At 41.9% G+C, this 22,700-nt stretch overlaps 1 protein-coding gene and 1 long non-coding RNA gene across 9 annotated transcripts; one reads left to right on the top strand and one right to left on the bottom strand.

Moving 5' to 3' along the window:
- The first annotated feature begins 20 nt into the window (after window positions 1-20).
- NME1 (NME/NM23 nucleoside diphosphate kinase 1) lies at window positions 21-19,129 on the top strand. Of its 8 annotated transcripts, none has more exons than XM_081850960.1 (6): window positions 21-145; window positions 2,925-3,091; window positions 11,287-11,422; window positions 12,638-12,739; window positions 17,171-17,283; window positions 18,312-19,129. In XM_081850960.1, exons 3-6 carry the CDS (start codon window positions 11,294-11,296, stop codon window positions 18,427-18,429), a joined length of 462 nt encoding a protein of 153 aa, XP_081707086.1. In that variant the 5' UTR covers window positions 21-145; window positions 2,925-3,091; window positions 11,287-11,293; the 3' UTR covers window positions 18,430-19,129. The 8 variants fall into 8 exon arrangements, with proteins under 8 accessions (XP_081707086.1, XP_081707087.1, XP_081707081.1 ...); XM_081850955.1 differs by lacking the exons at window positions 21-145; window positions 2,925-3,091 and adding exons at window positions 3,873-3,955; window positions 4,378-7,267; XM_081850961.1 differs by lacking the exon at window positions 2,925-3,091.
- On the bottom strand, window positions 11,417-22,700 carry LOC309335735. Its single transcript, XR_014153685.1, has 3 exons — window positions 22,554-22,700; window positions 19,914-20,014; window positions 11,417-11,518 (listed from the first exon to the last, which is right to left on the bottom strand). It is a non-coding gene; the product is annotated as an uncharacterized lncRNA (long non-coding RNA).

Below are 22,700 nucleotides of genomic sequence, written 5' to 3'. Positions count from 1 at the left end.
GGCGGGGCTAAGGCTGACTGACGTGTGGTGAGCGTGGGACTGGGCGGGGCCCCAGGACACGGGCGTGGCCGTGGCGCTGTCAGTGAGAGGGAAAATAGGGCAACGTGGGAGGCTAGGCCTCCTCTGACATCCTCAGGTCCAGACGGTGGGTCTTTTTTCTTCAGGCGCAAGCGCCACAGGGAGGTTTGCATCCACATAAAGAGTGACAAGAGCGTTATGGCACCGTGAGGACTGGTCTAGGATGATGACACGACAGCCCAGCTTCCTCAGATGCAATCCTAAGCATGCTTCTTCGTATATAATTTATACTGGCTTTTGACCCCTTGCAAGGGGATCCCAAGAAGAAAACAAAATAAGAATTTTTCAAATTGTGTATGTGTTATGTTGTCGTGTATGTTAATATATTTATTGCAGGCGACTAAGAAAATAAGAGATATTCAAGGCTTCAAGGCTTCTGCTTTCTCCGGTTGCTCCGATGGGAATTAAAAGGTGCTGCCAAAACGAAAATACAAAGAATCGTAGAATTGGAAGAGACCCCGAGGATCATCCAGTCCAACCCATTTTCAGTGGAGGTGGTCTGTAAGGGGCTTGAACCCACAACCTTGGCATAATCAGCACCACACTCTTAACCAACTGAGCTAAATGGAATAAGTGATTTAAAAATCATTAAAAGTCCAGCAGAATAAAAAATGTTTTTTGTTGCCTGCCTAAATGTAATCAGGTAGAGGACCGGTCTCATGTCTTTGTAAATGGTATCACTGAGTTTAATTATTCCAAGGTAAATGTGGCTAGGATTGCAGTAACCCCTTTACCCTCACAATGTGTGTTTAGCCCATGTTATTTATACATAACCATGCATATAACACACTATAGAATGATGTTTTGAAAATAAAGGTCTCAGCCCCAAGGTGCTTGCAATATATGTTTTGACACTGGGGATGAGGAAGGGAGAAAAACAAAGATAATGAGGAATGAATGTGAGCAAAATTTGGTTGGGGTTCTTTTGGCTCCTTTTGGTTGGGGTTAAAGCAACAGATTCAAGAGAAAGTGGGATGATGTAAGAAACAATGAAAATCTATTATGCTCTAAAATGTCAGAGGGCAAAAGAAAAAGGTACTAAAATACAGTATACAGGATTTTATAAAGTATAAACAGCCAAGAACAGGAATGAGCATAGCCTGTTAAAAACATTTACAACTGTTGTCTGAGAAGAAAATGACATGTGCTAAATGGAGTGGAGAAAAAAGGGGGGCCTTTTGGACTTCTGGGGAAAAGAAGAACAACAAGAAGAAGACATGTCTGTCTTTTTATTATTATTATTCAGAAGCAGCAGAGTGGTAGCAACAGAGGAAGGAAAATGATGGGTGTGTCCAGACTTAAGTCTTGTGATGTTCTGAATGCATTCCAGCCACTAGGTCAAGTCTGTCGCATGGGCGTGAAGCAGAGATTATGTATGTGGCATTTCGCACTGTAGTCAGATTCTGCTTCCTTATTGCCTCTGCTGGAAACTTCCTGTGAAAACAAAACTCAGAAGTGCCAAAGGCATTATAGCCAAAACAAATTATGGTACTGAAGCTGCAGAGAATTCTTTTGGGCAACTGGCGAGCTCAAATAATTTTTTTTTGTTTGTTTTCTTGAATGTTGAAATTCATTCTCTAACTATCTTAAGTTTGCTTAAGTATTTTAAACTTTAAAGTAACCAATAGACTTTCTGACAGTTAGGATTGACTTTGTCTATATCATGGGTAGGCAAACTAAGGCCCGGGGGCCAGATGCGGCCCAAACACTATCTAAATCCGGCCCATGGATGGTCCAGGAATCAGCATGTTTTTACATGAGTAGAATGTGTCCTTTTATTTAAAATGCAGCTCTGGGTTATTTGTGGGGCACAGGAATTCGTTCATTATTATTTTTTTCAAAATATAGTCCGGCCCCCCCACAAGGTCTGAGGGACAGTGGACTAGCCCCCTGCTGAAAAAGTTTGCTGACCCCGGTCTATATTAATGTTTGTGAAAGCAACAACATTTATTATATTAACAGTTCACATGTGTTGGTGATTTGAGCTCCCTCTACTGGTCCTGCCAGAGCACTGGATATTCATATTTTTGCTTTTCATTCAATACAGTATGTTTTTCATCACTGAATAGTTACATTTTCAAGGGAAATATCTGTAGAGCATGAGAGAAAACCTAATAAGGGAAAATGGCAACTACCTGGCTTTCTTGAAATGCCACAAACTGACCAGAAGGATATGGGTGGAGTAGGCAGTAAAAAAAAAAAAAGTGCAGGGAACCCAATTTGATGTTATTACAGGCCCATTTATGCTTAGGCTTTAACTTATTTAAAGTAATGCATCACTTAATAAAGCTGCCCCAAGCTCTTTCAATGTAAGTGTAAAGCAAGCATTGCAGTCCCCCAAGAAGACATGACATTAAGAATCAAAGAGGCCAAGTGACTTTGGGTGATATCCAATATTGCCTTCACAGACCTGCCCTTCCTCTCTAACTCTCCCTGCAGCCCCAAATTATTTTCCCTAGAGTGTCCCCCAATCCTCCAAAGCAGATTTGCAGGGCATGTGTGGTGCTGCAGTGGGGAGAAGAGGAAAGGGAAGTTCTTCTAGTAGACAGACATACCTGGATATCACCCTTTGCCTGCAACAACCCCAGCCTGCACACTCACCTGGAACAAACTCCTACTGAGTTCAGTAGGGATTTATTTTGAGTAAATATGTACTGTATAGGATTGTGTTGTCAACTTTTTTACCCTGGAGTGGGTTTTTTTGCTTCATTGGCAATAAGTTCATGCCAATTTTAGCATAGTTTTATTATTTAATAGTGAAGCACTTTAAAAAGCTCAGAATACATAAATGTTGCCCGTGGCTTATATTCTATCTAATCAAAAAGTGTGGCTTTTTCAATAATCAGCAAAGGACCCTAGTTTCACTTGCATCATGAATCAAGGGTAGAAAACAGGAAGCTCTAGGTCAGGAGGTGGAGAATGGAATCTTTCATAGGTGGAGAACTTTTAAACTTAAATAAGGCTGATACCCTAAAACATGCCCACTCAGAAGGAAGTCCCTTTGAATTCCCAGGTAACATGAACACAGATTTCCAAACAGGTTGTATATTTTTTCTGGATTTTCATTTGTGATTCAGCATTAAGGGGCATTACTTATTTAACAAAATTTATACACAACTTGATTGTAAGGAGGCATCTAAGTGGTTTACAAAAATATAGAATAAAAACAATAAAATTCTTGGTAAAAAAAGTTAAAAAGATATTTTAAAACAGGCTTCCTCAACCTCAGCCCTCCAGATGTTTTAAGACTACAATTCCCAGCATCCCTGACCACAGGTCCTGCTAGCTAGGGACCATGGGAGTTGTAGCCCAAAAACATCTGGAGGGCCGAGTTTGAGGAAGCCTGTTTTAAAGCATTAAAATATTATTAAAATCCACAGTAGCTTCAAAAGCTACTTCTACATCTCTGGATAGTCTTGCCTAAACAAAAATGTTTTAAGCAGGCACAGAAACGGATACAGCGCAGCTGCCTGCCTGGTATCAGGGGTACAGTTAGACAACTGTAGCTGTAGTACTTCTTAGTCCCAAGCAATGAAGCTGCTGGTTTCAAAAACTAAATATGAGTTGCAGTGGTATCAATGGCCTCAAGTGCATGTTCAACAGAGTTTTCTGCTCACAGTACTGCTGCTTGACAAGGCTTAAAAAATCAACAGTGAGGGAAGTGAGGAATGGAGAATAACCTTGTAGATATTTCTGCAGAAGCAGCAGTTGGAAAAGGGGATTGAGAAAGCATCAATGTGCTCACACAATAATCTGGGGGTATGCGTGAATTACCTTTGATTCTTGCCTTTATTTCAATGTCAAAAGGGAAACAACTATCATAGCAGAGGGAGGTTGTGCTTTACAGCATTACAGCCATTATTGCATTTTCCACTTTGTTGTTGTTTAGTCGTTTAGTCGTGTCCGACTCTTCGTGACCCCATGGACCAGAGCACGCCAGGCACTTCTGTCTTCCACTGCCTCCTGCAGTTTGGTCAAACTCATGCTGGTAGCTTCGAGAACACTATCCAACCATCTCGTCCTCTGTCGTCCCCTTCTCCTTGTGCCCTCCATCTTTCCCAACATCAGGGTCTTTTCCAGGGAGTCTTCTCTTCTCATGAGATGGCCAAAGTATTGGAGCCTCAGCTTCAGGATCTGTCCTTCCAGTGAGCATTCAGGGCTGATTTCCTTAAGAATGGAGAGGTTTGATCTTCTTGCAGTCCATGGGACTCTCAAGAGTTTCCTCCAACACCATAATTCAAAAGCACCAATTCTTCGGCGATCTGCCTTCTTGATGGTCCAGCTCTCACTTTCCACTAGAGAGCAGCAAAGACTTGCAATTTATTTACAGCACCATCCTATGTATGTTAACTCAGAAATAACACTTTGTTTGGTGAGCTTAGTCCTAGGTAAATGGGTATAGGATGGAAGTATTACTGATTGATTGATTGATTGATTGATTGATTGATTGATTGATTGCATGCATGTAATATCACCTTTTTATCCAAACAGTTCAAAGTGGTGTGGTGCTCCCCATTCCTCATTTAATCTGCACAACATGTCTTTGAGATAGGTTAGACTGAGAGGCAGTGACTGGCGCAGTGTGCTTCAAGGCTGAGTCGGGATTTAAATCCTTGTCTCCAACGTCCTAGTCCCACACTCTAACCACTACATCACACCCAAAGGCTGACTATGTAGAAGAATCTACAGGACTCCAAATAAAAATCAGTAGGTATGGGGGTATATTAAATAACACTTGGAAGAAGTGCCTTGGCATAATATGTTTTGGCTGGAGCTATAATGTGGCCTTTGGATTAATCACTTTTATTTTTCTTATTCACTCTCAGTAATGCATGCTGTACCTATACATAAAGACTTTCAATCCACTATTTTTGCATGGGCATTTTGACATAGGTGACTGTAAGGCAAGAATAAAAGCTGTCATTAAAAATCTAATAAATTTGTGTTTGGAAATGGTTAAGCATCACAGGTAGAATGTATTTTCAAGCTGATGGCTAGGAAGTTGAATATTTACCATTTGACTTGCGACTTTTAGATTATTCATACACTGGCAACAGTGAAGGAATCAGATTGGGAGAGCTCATTCCAGAAAATGCACCCTCATTCCAGAATTAGCTAATAGTATGACATTATCTAAGGATGCATACCATGAGGTTCAAATCATCTGGTATGTTGCATGCGCAGAGTCTCAGTGCAAGATTTAATCTTTAAGATCATAATCATGGATCAAGGTGCTTTCCTGGCAGTCACTCACAAGGAGTATTTCAGGACATCATGCTTCGGTATGTTGATCCTACAATCCCACTGTTCCAGGAGAAGGCCAGTGCACAATATTGTCCTAATCATATGCACTCCCAGCAGCAAACCAGAGACCAAGATAATACTATTAGAAGGTAGCTATCAGCCACTCCCACAGGGTCCTTGGCATTATGTCAGTAAGAGCCGTTTGACAGTGGAACGAACTCCCTCGGTAGTTTGCGGACTCTTCCTTGGAGGTTTTAAAGCAGAGGTTGGATAGCCATCTGTCATGGATGCTTTAGTTGAGATTGCAGCATTGCAGGAGGCTGGACTAGATGAGCGTTGGGGTCCCCTTCAGCTCTATGATTCTATGTCACCTCCAGTTACCCATGCAGAAAAAGTACCAATCCATGCCCAGTGACAGCATGGATGTCACTCCTTCCCACATACAGAGCACAAGCACAATCCCTCCCACTAGCATAGAACAGTGCCTCCCTCCCCAATGCCTGTGATCACCCAAAACTCAATAGGCTTCTGTGTAGAAATCAGAGGCTCCTCTGCCAGCAGCAGGAGTGCCAGCTTGGCCCTGCGACTGTGAGTGCCTGGGGCCATGCATGGCTCTGGCGCCGAAATTTGCGGGTGCCCAGTCCCTTCATGGGGAGTTTTGTGGGTACTCAGGCACCCAGGGAGCCAGCACCTATGGCCAGCAGAGGGTTCAAAATGTGTTGGGGTGCTTCCACACAGATAATGCTAATAACATTGCACATAGCATGTCTGCTCCAATTCAGCCGTAAAGAGCAAGTTTTCATGGGGAAAGCACAGGGGCCAAAAAATAATAATTAAAAAATGCTCAGACAAGGACCTGTGCCTAGAAAGGTAGCATGAAAGCAAATCTGGATGACCCTAGATCAGGGGCAGGTCATGCTCTAATCCAATAATAGGTCATGCTGCCAGAATAAGCAGCAGGTGGCTTTCAGATAGGAGCTAATAGCCTTTCACTGCAGGAAAGGAAAGAGCAGAAAAAAATAAACAATGGTTTCATTATGGTTGAAATGAAATGAGTGAAAACACATCTCTCTCCAAAAGTGACATGAAGGGTCTGTTCTCTCACACGCCGGCTACCACATGGGCTGTGTACACACTATACATTTAAAGGACATTCTTTCCTTCAAATAATTTTGGGCACTGTATGTTGTGGGTTGCTGGGAATTGTAATTCTGTGAAGGGTAAACTACAGTGCCCATAATTCTTTGAGGGAAATATTGTGTTCCAAATGTGCTTTACAGGTATCATGTGTACTCGGCTTCTGACTCATACCTCTGTAACTTGAAAATAATTATAAAGGGTTGTATCCACTGCTTCCACTTCCTCTCCTCTCCCTCACCCCACCACACAATATCTTCCAGAATCTGCTCCAGAGGATCCCCAAGCCTGATTTTGGGGAGTGGGGAGCTGGAGGGTACAGGAGAGGAAGAAGATGAAGCACTTGATATGGCCCTCTTGGGTCTGAAGAGAGTCAAACTGCACAGTCTGCAATGGAAGACTGAATTTTGATCTGACTAGAAAAGATGAGGCTCCTCCAAATTATTATTTATTATGTTTTTAGATATGCTGTAAACTGCCCAGAGTGGCTGGGGAAACCCAGCCAGATGGGTGAAGTATAAATAATAAAATTATTTATTATTATTATTATTATTCCTTCAAATCAACCTGAGTTGAGGGACAGCTAAGGACCTCTACTGTACCACTGGAAATCTGTGAATACCATAAGTTATAAGGATTTGGTTGCGCTCTCCGCATAAATAGGATTTATTTCTAAAAGGGTGCTTTATTACTTGGTGCCAATGGCAGCTTCAGTGGGGCATGGATTTCATCAGGACCACAGTGTGTAGGTGGAAATGGTTAATCCCCACCTCCAGAGCAACTGGGAAAAATGCAGGGTACAACTATGGTAAGCAAAAGCAATAAGGATTCTTTTTACAGATCTGAGTGAAAAATACTGACAGATTATTAGAAATGGGAAGTCTGCATTTAGGAAAATCTGCCATTTTAGGTTTTTCTCTGTTAAAATGATAGGAAGGAAATATATACACTGGATATACACACAGAGAGAGAGAGAGATGGTGCTGACATTACTTTTATTAGTAGGAACAGCCACACTGAAAATGCTGGTACTCGTGTGTCTGGAATCACAGCTTGGGTGTTAAAGGGTAGGATAAAAGGATCAAGGGCACCAACAGGAAGGAGAAAAAAAGACCAAGGATCAATCCAATTATTGGATTAAAAGACAAATGGCAAAAGGCTGAAGTACAGTACAAATAAAGAAGCAAGCAGCGAAAGGATAAATAAGGTGAAGAGACTAAAATTATATCAATACTATGCAATGTGGAAAGGTGATAACAAACAGCTTGTGAGGATGCTAAAGAGGGAATAGGATCCTAGTGATTCAGGGTGCTTCCAGGCTGCTAGTTTTGGGTGGGATTCAAGAACATGCCAGCAAATTAAAGTTAATATGGTGCCTTTGCTCAACAAACCTACTTCCCTCCAAAACTTTTTTTTCTCTTTGCAATAAGGAAAGTGATGGGGGAATGCACTGGAAGTATGAAATAACAGTTGCTTGACATGTTTTATTGTAAATTGCTTTGGGTTGCACTGGAAAAATAAAGTAAATAACAACTTAATTAATGGCATATAACCTCCCTGCAAATGCATCAGACTGCATGATCAGTAAATAGCTGATGTTGTCTAGTCTCTTCACAAACTTTGTGCATGGGGAGAAAATCAGGATGAAAATACTCCCACTCTCTAGTAGGATTGACAAACCCTTGGGGCCAACCTGAAGTCCTGAGGTTTACCTGGCTGCTCCCCGCTCCTGGGTAACAGTGGGAAGGCTTAAATCTCCAGGTGGGTGAGAATGCCTTTAACATATCATTATTGTTATTGTTATTCCTTCTATGTGCTGTAGAGGGGCAGATGGGGCTGCTCAATCTGGGAAGGTGGCCCATCCAGGAAAAGGAAAACTCTGATGCTAGACCTCTGCTGCCTTGCAGGATATCTTTGGGAGAAGAAAATGCTAAGGAGTAAAGCCTACACAAATCTGGAGTGGAGTCCCCAAGATGGTTGGATGGTGCCTTGTACAGCTCCTGCTGCAAATCCTACAGCCAACTAGTGCCAAGCATATTGCTGTGCTTTACTTTGGACCATATCTGTGAGGCCAGCAGGGGTGGCCTTGTCATCTGGGCAGCCCAGGACCTCCATACACACTTTTCCGAGAACACGTTTCCAAGCACAATTCAAAGTGTTGGTGCTGACCTTTAAAACCCTAAATGGCCTTGGTTTATCTGAAGGAGCGTCTCCACCCCCATCGTTCTGCCTGGACGCTGAGGTCCAGTGCCAAGGGCCTTCTGGCGGTTCCCTCGCTGCAAGAAGCCAAGTTACAGGGAACCAGGCAGAGGGCCTTCTTGGTAGTGGCACCCGCCATGTGGAACGCCCTCCCACCAGATGTCAAAGAGAAAAATAACTACCAAACTTTTAGAAGACATCTTAAGGCAGCCCTGTTTAGGGAAGCTTTTAATGCTTAATAGGTTATTGTATTTTAGTGTTTTGCTAGAAGCCGCCCAGAGTGGCTGGGGAAACCCAGCCAGATGGGCGGGGTATAAATTATTATTATTATTATTATTATTATTATTATTATTATTATTATTAATTATTATTATTTCCAGCCTTGCGCCCTGGGGAGTTTGTTGCAGTGCTGCTAACTTCACCCCCAAGGCTCACTCAATTGTCTGTCTCAAGCAATCCAGTCTGAGAAACTTGTGAAGCAGTTTTTGAAGCCGGCGGCAGATGGCGCCCAAAGCGCCAGGAAGTTGTCCCTGCTTTGCCAATAAGCTGAAGACCTAAGGCAGCTAATGGGTATGGTGAGAAGGGAATGTACCTGAAGGAGTCCCACTGTGAGGCTGGGCTGTAGCCAGGCTGGGGGCTGTAGTAGCGACAGTGTTACCACAGCCACCAGCACGAGCGGATTCACAACGGCAGGCAGACAGGTACGGGCGCACAACTGGGTGGGAGAGATGGCTCAAGGAGACCCGGGATTCTGGGGGAAGAGACAGAGATGTCTCAGAGGTCATAAGGTGTGGCAAAAGCAGCAGTGCCGCAGAAGCTGTCAGAAAAGGGATGTGGATGACAGCGTGAGATGAAGGCAGGAGAAGATTTATGGAATTAGTGTACTTAGAGGGCAGTGTGTAGGCATTTGAGGCAGGGAGGGAGGGGTGTCTAGCAAGCACATGGGCATTTGAGAAGTCTCTAGGGAAGCGAAGTTCACCTTCGAGATCACCATGCCCCATATAGGCCTGGTCAATCACTTCAGTCTGCAGAACTAGCACTGTTACAGGTGACACACTTCAGAACTCTGCCCACTGACCACAGGTAGGTGCCTTAACTGTGCTCTTTTTGGCACATGCTAAAACCATATGTTTAGGCAAGCCTATCCAGATATGTAGAATGTTGACAAGTGTTTAAATCTTGTTTTTAGCTTGCTGTTGATTTTAATTTTTTTAATGCTTTAAATGTTTCCAACTGTTTTTACTGAAAATTTAATTGTCTCATTCTTTTTGGAAACTACTTCAAGATATATATATATTTTACAGTCAAGCAGTACAGTGGTACCTCGGGTTAAGTACTTAATTTGTTCCAGAGGTCCATTCTTAACCTGAAACTGTTCTTAACCTGAAGCACCACTTTAGCTAATGGGGCCTCCTGCTGCAGCCGCACTGCCGAAGCACGATTTCTGTTCTTATCCTGAAGCAAAGTTCTTAACCTGAAGCACTATTTCTGGGTTAGCGGAGTCTGTAACCTGAAGCGTATGTAACCCGAGGTACCACTGTATATATTTTTTGTGAAATGAGTAAATAATGCAATGCAGTACAATAATATAACTATAAGAAACTCTTGCTATTGAAGCTGTAGCAGGGATAGGGAATCTCTAATCAGACTCAGCCAACATAGTTAGTGGTCACAGGGGATGATGGGATTTGGAGTCCACCGACCAATGAAGGGCCAAAGGTTCTGTATCCTTGATATATATAGGGACTGGAATGGCCATCTGTAAGGGAAGCTATAGTAGAGCATTTCCTGCATACGGGGGTAGAACTAGACGACCTTTGAGGTGTATCTCTCTCTATCCTATGAAAATGTGCACTTTTCTGAAAAGCTCTTTGAAGTTTAACATAATAAATATAATTTAGTAAGTATATCAGAAACATGTAGCCTATAAATGCTTACAAGGTTGCATACTGTTTACAGTAAAATAACTATTATCAATCAATCAATCAGTAAAATGTACAAAAACTTGATCTGTAACTCCTCTGATCCTAAAAACACCAAACTGAAAATAAGGTTTCTGTTAGTTTCAGTTGGTACGAACAGTGAAATACATAATCCTCATTCAGGCATTGGGTCTTATATGCAATATGGGCCCTCTGTATTACTTGGAAAGTGAAATTGCCATGTTTCAAGTTGAACAATTGTAATTAGTATCTTGGGCCTTGTGGGGGGATAACTTTCACATTTACCTGCTCAGTGTCGTAATTTTGTTATGAGAACATATGGAAATGCCTGTAAAACCAGATAAAAGTTATGAACCAGGCTATATCTATATCTCAGTTTCTGTGTAAATTGGAGTACACCTGTAATATAACTCCTTTCTAACTGACTGTAATGTTTCTATATTCTTCAGTGCTAAACTGACTGTATATGCAGCTATTTGGCACATTTGTGGGACCACTGCTGTGCTGGTTATCCTCTGATGTAAGATGAATAGTGTGTGCACACTGTGCCTAATCCACTTAACTGATGGGTTGTCCTCAGTCTAATACTGCATAATGCTGCAGCAGACTGAGACTTTTTAAACCCTCCAGACTTCTGCCATAGCAGGATTTAGATCTTGATCATATTGCTGCTTTCCTATTGCAGTAGGACAATGGCTTCAGTTGCTGAGCGGACTTTCATCGCCATCAAGCCTGACGGAGTACAGCGGGGCTTGGTGGGAGAAATTATCAAGCGATTTGAAAGGAAGGGATTCAAACTGGTAGCCATGAAATTCATGCATGTAAGTTTCTGCCGAGGTATTGCCAAGCATTGTTCTTCTGTTGCAGAATTGCCATGCGTTGTTTATTGGTCTGTTGTAAGCCTCTCAAAGCGGACTCTGAACAGAAATAAATTTGAAGTAGTCAGTTTTGAACTGCAGCACATTGCAGCCTCCATAGCTACGACCCCAAGGAGAGTCCACAAATAGAGGTGGCTGGGTTGATGACCTGTCGATCAACCTATGCATACCCCTCAGCAGTACATAGCATAATATCCAGTTCATTGCACACAGAGTGCATTATGGTGCAATGCCTAGAGCCCTGGCCAAGGGTGGTGTAGTGGTTAGCATGTTGGAGAGACCTGGGTTCAGACCCCCGATGAGACATTTGTAGTGACTAGAATCATTTGCATAGTTACCTGGGGGAAATCTCCATTGAACTCAGTGCTGCTTACTTCCGACAGCATAGGTTCAACTTGTAAAACTCATTGAACTGTAACTTTAATTAGGAATGCAAACAGTTTTGCAAATAAATGTTTCCACTGATACTGCTAGCACGAAGTAGGCACCCCTCCAAGGAAGAAGTACCCCCCGAAAAAAAGAAAGAAGAATCTGCTTGATTCTCAGACTTCCTCTATATTAATCCTTATTCACTGACTTCCTCTACATTAATATGTCACAAACTGTAGTAAAATTCAAAAGCCTCATTATCGCCTCATTCACTTGCCAGAGGGTCTGTCAATTACCCTGGAATTTTGGCAGCTATTGTTATGATTCTTGCTCTGAAAGAAATGTTCTGGAACTGTGCTGTAGCCCCATTTCATTCCTGCTCCACTACACCACTGATCCAGTATTTTACAAAATAACTTAATATTTTGGATCCTTTCCAATATCTAGCAGAAGGTAAAGCCATGCTGAGTACTCTAATTTTAGTAAGCAGCTGTCCTTAGTCGGAAAGGTGTGTCCTTAGAGGTATATTTTAAAGTTAATGCTTCAGATTTTCTTGGAGGTGCAAATACGTTGTTCAATTAACTTGAGTGAAAATCATCTTGCTGAATGAACCAAAATAAATATTGTTTAAAATCTGTACTAGCCAGCTAAACCAATATTGTAATAAAGTGCTAGGGCCAATATTTGACAAGCAAGCGTGCAATTTAAGGATTAATACTACTCTTGTAGTTAATTTTATTTGACATAAGATGCTCTTAAGTTCTTATGCTAAGCATTTTATTCCTGCAGGCCTCTGAAGATCTTCTCAGTGAACACTACAGTGACCTGAAGGATAGGCCATTCTTTGCTGGGCTAGTTAAATATATGCACTCTGGACCTGTTGTAGCCATGGTAAGTCTTGAGCAAATAACCTTGATTTCTTTAAAAAGCAAATGAACTTTATGCAGCAAGCATTGCTGTCAAGTGTCCCTTATTTGAAGGGACAGTCCCTTATTCCAGTGCCATGTCCCGCTGCTGTCCCTTATTGATGGATGTCCCTTAAATGTCCCTTAAATGATGTCCCTTAAATTTCAAAGGAAGCAGCTCCTCTCCCTCCCTCCCTGCCGGCCAGGGAGGAGGGAGGCTCCAACTGTGTTGCTCGGCTGTGTTGCTCACCCAATAAGAAGTCTAAGAACGACTGGGGGGTAGAGCTTGCATGCCTTGTGTGTGGCTAGTTAATGCAAGCTGAGGGGTTTTTTGAATGCTGGATGCCATTTTGTTGCACGTGCTGCTGCAAACTTTGCAGTGCAAAGCCAGGCTGGGGAGCCATCTTAAGTTGAGGCTGCATAGGCCTTGTGGTGCATATGATTCAGATTCTATTCAGTTGAACCTCTGGTTACAAAGTTGGTTGGACAGTGTTCTCGAAGCTACCAGCATGAGTTTGACCAGACTGCAGGAGGACAGGAAGACTGGAGTGCCTGGAACAGGTGAGGCTGCAGGTCCCTTATTTTGACTGCTGGTCCCTTATTTTCAAGGCTGCTGGTCCCTTATTTTCAAATCTGTAAGTTGACAGCTATGAGCAAGCACTGAGAAAAGAGATGCAGTTTGGTTGCATCTTCAGAATATATGCTATATGTATTCTTGTGGAAGGAAACAAAACAATATGATTGTTCTAAACCTCTGAATAATAATAATAATAATAATAATAATAAAAACCTCTGATACTAATAATGGACAAGGCCACAATATAATAATAATAATAATAATAATAATAATAATAATAATAATAAACCTCTGATACTAATAATGGACAAGGCCACAATATCACTAAGAGCCTAACTTCTACATTTTTATGTGGAAGTGCTTCCATTCCTTAAATAAAATAAAAAGAGACTACCTTAAATAATGCCCAGATTCAAAATATGAGTAACAAATGTAACACAATGTGATTGCCTAAATAGAAAGTTCTAAGGAAAGACTGGCATTTTAATATATTTTCAAATGGAGAATTTCAGGGTTAGCAATATTAATACTACTAGTCATAATAATTAATTAAATTTGTATATTGTCCTCCAGCCAAAGATCACAGGGCAGTTCACGACACAAAAATACAAAATGAGAACACAAAACGCATAATGAAAACAAAAACCAACCAACAACGCCCTCCCACAAACACATTTAAAAGGGCATGGAATGTTAATCAGCCAAAGGCCAATTAATTGATCTAATTGTAACCCCAGATCTTTGAAAGGTTGGCAAACTATGGCCCCATTTAGATAACCACTATTAGAATCTTATCGTCACATAGCAATGAAATAAAAATAAGCAGTGATCATAGCAACTACACAGGTTACATGTACAAAACTGAACTGTTGCCTTGGGATAACTCCCATCGTCCCATAGCAATTGCTCGTTAAAAGTAGCAACTGTGCAGCAATATTACGAGTGTAAAAAAAACCTCCCAACGCTCTATCTTCTTCTAGATGAGCAAGGCCTGCGAGAATTACAAAAATAGCTGCCTTCCCTTCAGTGCTTTGTCCAGGCTCTGATGCTGTCGTTGTCACAGCATCTTGCTACCTGAGAGATGAAAGCTGCATCTTGTGCCCAGACCATCCTAGGCTCTGCCATCTCTCAGTTCTAACAGTCTGTCCATACTTGATAATTCACAATGGATGCAGGCATCCAAATTATGACTGTGGGTGGGCATGGTGGAGAGGTGGAGAGACTCAAGGATATAGAAATCAGACCCAGCCACAGTTTATGTGCTTATGTAGAAGTCAAAGCATACACCTGGAGTTAGTGGCCTGCTTGAAATAACAGTTTTTGAATGGAAATAGGAGGCAGTAGATCTGTAAATGTACTCTGGAATCTGCAGTGTAAGCCTCTTGCAGCTACATATTCAAATTAACCCCAATCGTTTGGTTCAGATTCTACAAAACGGCACTGCCACTGTACAGTTCAATTCCTTATCCCCCCCTCCTTTGTTGTAAAAGTGGATAAGCACCCATCAGCAACAAAAACTGCTGGCAGCTTTGAGCAACATGTCTTCTTGCTAATTGTGAAACTATCTATCTGCTGAGCACTTTAAGATTATATTGGAATAAAGCAATGAGTTTGAAAGGTGTTGCAAGCAATAGGGGTTGAAAACAATGTCAAACATTTTTTCCCCCTCTTTAGCACTATACTTGCATTGGCCCATAATGTAGTATTTTGCCTGTACTAGTTTAGAGAAAATGGGTGCTTTACTGTAGATAAGAGGAGGAACAAACTTCCTTCGGATAAAATACACAAAATGAAAGGTTCACAAGATAGCAGAGCTTTTATGACATAATGGTTTGTTTACTTTTCACACACACATTATTTAAGGGACTACATGAGCACATTATTTATGTTTGAGTGGTAATTAGAGAAAAATCTAAACTGTGTGTCTGACTTGTTAGCCCTCTGTTGGTGCAATGGGGAAAACATTTGCTGCTTTAGATTCTAAACTATGCCCACGTTATGTTCAGAGATGCAATGGAATGCCTGTGCACTCGTACCTTGGTTGATGAACGCCTTGGTTGACGAAGTCAGACATTTTGGCTTCTCAATGCTACAAACCCAAAAGTGAGTGTTCAGGTTTGCGAACGTTCTTTGGAACCCGAATGTCCGTTTTGGCTGTCGGCATTGTTTCCAGGGCCAATCAGCCAATCGGAGGCCGTGACTTTGTTTGCGAATGTTTTGGAAGTTGAACAGACTTCCGAAATGGATTCCATCCGTCAACCAAGGTACGACTGTACAGTGGTACCTCGGGTTAAGTACTTAATTCGTTCCGGAGGTCCGTTCTTAACCTGAAACTGTTCTTAACCTGAAGCACCACTTTGGCTAATGGGGCCTCCTGCTGCTGCCGCCCTGCCGCTGTGCGATTTCTGTTCTCATCCTGAAGCAAAGTTCTTAACCCGAGGTAATATTTCTGGGTTAGCGGAGTCTGTAACCTGAAGCGTATGTAACCCGAGGTACCACTGTAAATGTTCTTCAATGCATCTGTGGCCAGAGAGAGAGAAACGGAAGATGTTGTTTGCTGCATATCATTGTAAAATTTGTGACTTACTGGTTAGTAGGGATAATATGTTACACATAAGGTATCATGTTTTCTCTAGCAGTCCAATACAGTGGTACCTCTGGTTACAGACGCTTCAGGTTACAGACTCCGCTAACCCAGAAATATTACCTCGGGTTAAGAGCTTTGCTTCAGGATGAGAACAAAAATCACGCGGCGGCAACGGGAGGCCCCATTAGCTAAAGTGGTACCTCAGGTTAAGAACAGTTTCAGCTTAAGAACAGACCTCCAGAATGAATTAAGTTCTTAACCCAAGGAACCACTGTAGATGAGATAATAAAATTATCACACAAGTTGGGGTCCAATGTGTTGGGGATCGCCTCTGTTAAAATGTATCCCTCTACCTGAAAATTTGCATTTTTGTGATGGCTATTGGTGTTTAGCAAAGAAATCTGACCGGCTGACTCACCGACATACACAATGTGACAGCACTCAGCCACAAAAGCAGAAGTGGACCCCCCCCCCCCAGGCTACCAAATGAAATAGAATAGCTCATAGTCAGAGTAAACTGTACTGGATGGAACAGATGGACCAGTGGTCTTGCTAAGTAAGAGTCAGCTTCATGTGTTCCTGTGAGCAACACATGCATTCTGGCCATCTAAGTGCCATAAAAATCTGTGGGGCTTAAATGGGCACAATGCTATACTGTACTTGGTTCTGGTCACGGTCTATACAGGCCCATGAAAAGCTTCAAAGCTTAATTAGTTACAACCAAATTCTATTAATTACAGCTGAGTCAAAATTTCTCATAAGACATTTTCTGATAAATCTTCTGAGTTTGTTCCTTTTTCTCACCCTAGAAGAAGGCCACTTAATACCATTTCCCCAAATTTCCTCAAGCATTTTATAATGGCAGCCTTTTGTTTGTTTCACAATGTCCCAGAACTATGGATAAATAATCTAGGGAATTATGGAGATTGTAAAATGGTGACCAGGCTACTAACCCGGGGGGGGGGGGGATATTTTTTAAAAGATGTAGGTTAAAATATTGAAACTGTGCTAAATTACACTGCTAGTGGGAAGCCACACCCTTAAGCAAATGTTGGAGAATTTCTCCCCCTCCCCTTGGAAGAATTTTGTGAAATGGTCCCCTGCTTTTTCCTCTGTCCACAGATGGGGTAAATTCCGAGAGGATGTTTGCACACTGCTGTCTTATTCACATGGTGGTGGAGTTGGTGAAATCATGTGATATATTGACTTTTACTGCAACAATCGTTTTAATCTCAGTTCTTTGGTTGTTCAAGGTATGGCAAGGCCTCAATGTAGTTAAGACTGGAAGAGTAATGCTGGGAGAAACTAATCCTGCAGATTCTAAACCTGGCACAATTCGTGGTGACTTCTGTGTGCAAGTTGGCAGGTAAATTCTGAATTGTCATCTTACAAAATGGAATTGCTAACTAGTTCTAGTCTACATGCAGTTAGGATACAAATACTATATCTGTGCATCATCATCATCATCATTATTATTACTACCGTACTTTTCTGAGTACAGTAGTTCTCAAATGTTTTGGCTCCCAAACACTACATACCCGGAAGTGACTGTTCTGGTTCGTGAACTATTTTTGGAAGCTGAACATCCGATGGGGCTTCCATGGCTTCTGATTGGCTGCAGGAGCTTCCTGCAGCCAATCAGAAGCCGCACTTGGGTTTTGGAAGTCAAACAGACTTCCGGAACGGATTCCATTCGACTTCCAAGGTATGACTGTATTTTTAAAAAGACATTTGGAGTGTAAATTAATAGTTATGACCTAAACAGCTGGTGCTTTTCATAGTAGCTCCCCAACAACATTACAGCTAGCCTAACAAGCCCCTGCTTCTTTTGCCTTTTTCATTGTCTCAGTGCCTGTATTTTCCATAGTTCCTCCTGCCACATTTCCTTATGCTACTGCATGTGATGGCCTTGGGGTAGCACAGGTTATGGAGAGAGGCTGGCCTCCTAAAAGCATCTTACACTGCTGTTGTAGCACCTCAGAGTTCTTTTACAAAGAATACATTGTGCGATATCGTTTTTCCCTTTGAGCGCCATAGCCTTGTCTAACAAGTATCATTAGAAAAACTTTGGACTGTGGTTTAAATTTAAGACTTGGAAACTTTGCACACAGTTTAATATGCCCCTGTGGGAAATAATCACTTTGTCTTAGGAGGGTGCAAAGGAGTGGAAAAGAAATAGCTTGTTATAGTAGCAAACAATTACTGAAACACAAGGGTTTCACGTTACATCCAGCAAAGACATTTCTCTGTTGCAGTATATGGAGTATATTAATATGTGGGGAGGGGTTATTGTCCATTTGTCAAAACATAACAGCCAATAAAACTATTATTTCTATGTTTTTCTGTTTGATTACCATAATGATCAAATTCTTTTCAACTTTATTGCCCTTTCAGAAATATAATTCATGGCAGTGACTCTGTAGAAAATGCTGAGATTGAAATCAACCTATGGTTCACACCAGAAGAAATTGTCGACTACACAAGCTGTGAGCACCCATGGATCTATGATTAAAAACTTGTGTATTCCTTTGTTATGTTTATCTGGAAACAGTTCCTACCTCCAATATCCTCTAAAATTGTTTCCCCAAATGCCCTGTGTGATTTATAAATGTTAATTGTATTTGTTGTGCTGACTGAAGGTTTTAACTAAACTGGAATATACTTTTATTCATTAGAAAAGTAAATGGGGTGAGGGCTGTTGAAGAAGAGAACACACTTTTGCTCTCCTTCAGCAGTTATCAAACGCACATGCTTAATTTTATTATATTTACTGTACTCAATGGAGTCAACCATTACTTTAGGTTGTTCATATTTATGAGTTTGCAAGATGAGAAGGGCTGTTTAGGGCAGCCCTGTTTAGGGAAGCTTTTAATGTTTAACAGACTATTGTATTTTAATATTTTGTTGGAAGCTGCCCAGAGTGGCTGAGGAAACCCAGCCAGATGGGCGGGGTATAAATAATAAATTATTATTATTATTATTATTATTATTATTATTATTATTACTACTACTACTACTACTATTATGAGAAGCTATTGTATACAAACCATTTGCCACTGAATACGTTACACAAGTGATAAATAACATACTCCCTGAATGGATCAGCAGAGTGGCTCTTCTGTTTCACCTTAAAATGCCAGGTCATGAATGCAGCAATGCAAATCATTACACTACAGTGTAATTTAAATATGGTGTAATCACAGCATATTGAATACTTATAGAATGTAATCTAGTTGACTGATTGATTTCATAAAATTTATATACCACCTGATTGTAAAAAAAACAACCTCAAAATGGTTTACAAAACGAATAAAGCAATGAAATTATCAGTAAAAACAATTACTTAAAACATACAAAAAATTAAAACCAGTAATAAACTAAAAACGGATTAAAACACACACCAACATTCTAGATATCTGGGTAGGTGCCAAAAGTGCACAGTGAATGTGCTTGTCTGATATCAATAGGCAGGGAGTTCCAAAGTGTAGATGCTGCCACACTAAAATATTGAGTGCCAGTTCTACAGACTGAAGTGGTTGAATTGGCATATAAGGTGAACTTGCAGGTAGACTGGTCCCCAGTTGCTAAGGGCTTTATATACTAACAATGTGAACCTGGCCAAGTAGCAAACTGGCACTGAACACAGGTGTTACTTGCTGGCAAAGTCTCACTCTTATCAGCAATCCTGCAGCAGCATTCTGTACTAACTGCAACTTCTAAATCAGGTGCAAGGGAAGCCCCACAAGAGTACATTACAGTAATCCAGCCTTGAAGTAACCAATACCTGGACTACTGTGATCAAGCTTTCCTGGTCCAAGAATGGGTGTAGCTGTTGTACCAATTGCAGCTAGTAAAAGGCACTGAGGCTACCTGAACCTCAAGTGACAGAACTGGATTCAGAAGCACCCCAAAACTGTGAACCTCTTCCTTCAGGGGGAGTACAATCTATCCAGGGCAGGCAATTGACCCAATTTCTCAGACATGGGACTGACTCACCCACAGTGCCTCCATCTTGCCAGGGTCCAAGTTGAGCTTGTTTTCCCTCATCCATCTCACCACTGCATCCAAGCAACAGCCCAGAGCCTGTATGGCCTCTCCTAATTCAGATGTTATAGAGAAATAGAGCTGAGTTATGTTATGGAGAAATAGACCCTGCCCTTAAACTCCCAATGACTGCTCCCAGTGGCTTCATGCAGATAGTAAATAGCATTGGAAATAAGATGACATCGTGTGGCAGCCCATAACATAGCTGCCCAGGGAGCCGAAAAGCACCTTCCCAATGCTAGTCTCTGGACTCTGTCCCAAAAGCAGGATTGGAACCACTAGAATACTGTGGTCCCAATTCCCATTCCCCAGAGCCAGTCCAGAGGGATTCCGTGGTGAATGGACAAGAGATCAAGAAGCAGAAGCAAGGTCACACTCTCCCAGTCCTGCTCTCTGCAAAGGTCATCCATCAGGGCGACCAAGGGAGACTCAGGCCCCTGACCAGCTATTTGTGACTAGTTGATAGTTGCTCTAGCCTAAGGGGTCCAGAGTCAATTTCTTTAGGAGCTGCCACACTTTAGGAGTTGCCCTTTTCAAGGCAGCAGGGGCCATCCCTCATACAATTAAGTGTTAAGTCAGCTGCCCTCTGCTAGAATTAGTGAGCCAGGAGGGACAGGGGTCAAGGGGACATGTGGTCAGATGTATTGCTGCCAGCCCCTTGCCCACATCAGCGGATTGCATAAGTTGACAGTGTTCCCACAACATATCCTCAATAGCGGCACTGGATAAAACTTAATTGTAACAAATATTGGCAAATTTTAAATGTTGGTTTTGCTTCTAGTGGATACACATGGGTTGCGGTATCACTTTGAAAATAAAGCTTTATACAGATGGTTATTAAACTCTTTTATCCCCTCTAATTCTAACTCTTCTCATAGGCCATTTTAAGGCAAGATTAGTATAGATGCTTATGAAATGCATTATGAGAAAAGGCGATTAATACGAGGGACATTCACTAAGCTGTGCTTTCTGTCACTCATTTCTATTACTCTGTTTGTTGTTGGAAAGGAAGGCATTGTACAGTATTGCTTCTTAATTCTGTTGAGCTTCATTACATCTGCGTACATGTTTCCTTATCCTGATTACATGAGCTACAAAAACTTAATTCATGCTATGTATCACAGTTAAGAAAGCAGACAGGCTGCTCTACAGCATGATTGGCTTGTACGTTTGAAAACTCAGATCATGAATTATAATTTCTCAACTCTGAGCATAAGAAATCGCCTTACACCAGGTCATTCCAGTAGTGTCTCCTCTGATTGGTAGTGGCTCTCCAAAGTACTGACAGAGGTCTGCCAGCTGCTCCTTTTACATGGAAATGCTGGGTTTAAACCTGGGATCTTCAGCACATGAAATCATGAGCAGTCCTCCCCAAAACTATGTTCCTTTCCACAGTGCAAACCCCAGTTTAGCATGTTTGATGATCAAATACATATGATTGTTTATTTTCTCTCTCCACAAGACTTAAAAGTAGCTGAAGATCCACCTGAACTGGACCCAGGCTACAGCACTGCAAGAAAGGGTGCTAACTCTTTCGCCTTCCCAATTTCCCCACTAGAAATTACATCCATGAAGCTGGTACAGTGGTACCTCGGGTTAAGTACTTAATTCGTTCCAGAGGTCCGTTCTTAACCTGAAACTGTTCTTAACCTGAAGCACCACTTTAGCTAATGGGGCCTCCAGCTGCCGCCGCACCGCCAGAGCACGATTTCTGTTCTTATCCTGAAGCAAAGTTCTTAACCTGAAGCACTATTTCTGGGTTAGCGGAGTCTGTAACCTGAAGCGTATGTAACCTGAAGTACCACTGTATTAGTATTGGTGGTGGGGGGTGGGTATCCTTATTACATGTTCCTGCCTCAACTGGTGTTAATAGCATCTTTTGCAGGAGGAGGGGAAGAGATTTTCAGCAAGGAAACTGTGAAAAATAACTTCTGTCCTGAGGGCCTGATCTACTTGGGGATGTGTGGGTTCCTTTAACTACTGTATTGGTAGGTGCAGGAGAAGTAATGAATCTCCTCTGTAAATAAGTCAATTTGAGGAGTGATTGGAGGAAGTGGTTAAAGGCTGCAACATGTTAATGGGAGCAAAAATACCTCATGAAATTATTACACTGAGAAGCCTGTGATACTGTGGGAAGCAGAGTGCATCCTTAGGCTTGGTGGAAAAAGCAGAGCACATCATAGCACAGTTTACATGTTCTTGGCAAAAAGGCAGAGGACTTTAAAATTGCCGTTGTTTAAAAAAAATGGGAATCCCAGCCAGTCTGCTACAAAATATGTTTTATCAGATTTTATCAGCTTCCCCTCTGCATCAGTCAGGCAGGCTTGTACTGATGGACTCTCCCTAGCTAGAGCAGGTAGGATCCACGGGCCAGATCTTTATCAAGATCTGCCTCAAAATGTGTGAGCCAAATCTGACAGGTGGGCAGGAGCACTCACCTGTCAAAATCCCTATCCGCTCCCACCAGCCCCCTGGCCCCATGCAGATTAAAATCCCTGGAGTAGTGCTGTTGTCACCTACGAACGTGACTAAGGCTGCAACCCCATCCCCACTTCCCTGGGAGCAAGTCCCACTGAATTCTATAGAACTTACTTCTAAGTAGCGGACACGATTAGGGGTACCCTATATAACTCGGGTCCATTCATTTCAACGAGTTCTGAGGAGAAGCAATCTCCGGGCTGCTTTGTGCTGTATATTGTTCAGACTGTTTCCTCCACTGCTTGGGGAGAAAACACAGAA

This window comes from Podarcis erhardii, assembly GCF_964252035.2.
Source record: "Podarcis erhardii genome assembly, chromosome: 2".
NCBI classification, from domain to species: Eukaryota; Metazoa; Chordata; class Lepidosauria; order Squamata; family Lacertidae; genus Podarcis; species Podarcis erhardii.
The sequence above is the reverse complement of the archived record's forward strand: the minus strand, read 5'-3'. Positions and strand labels throughout refer to the sequence as shown.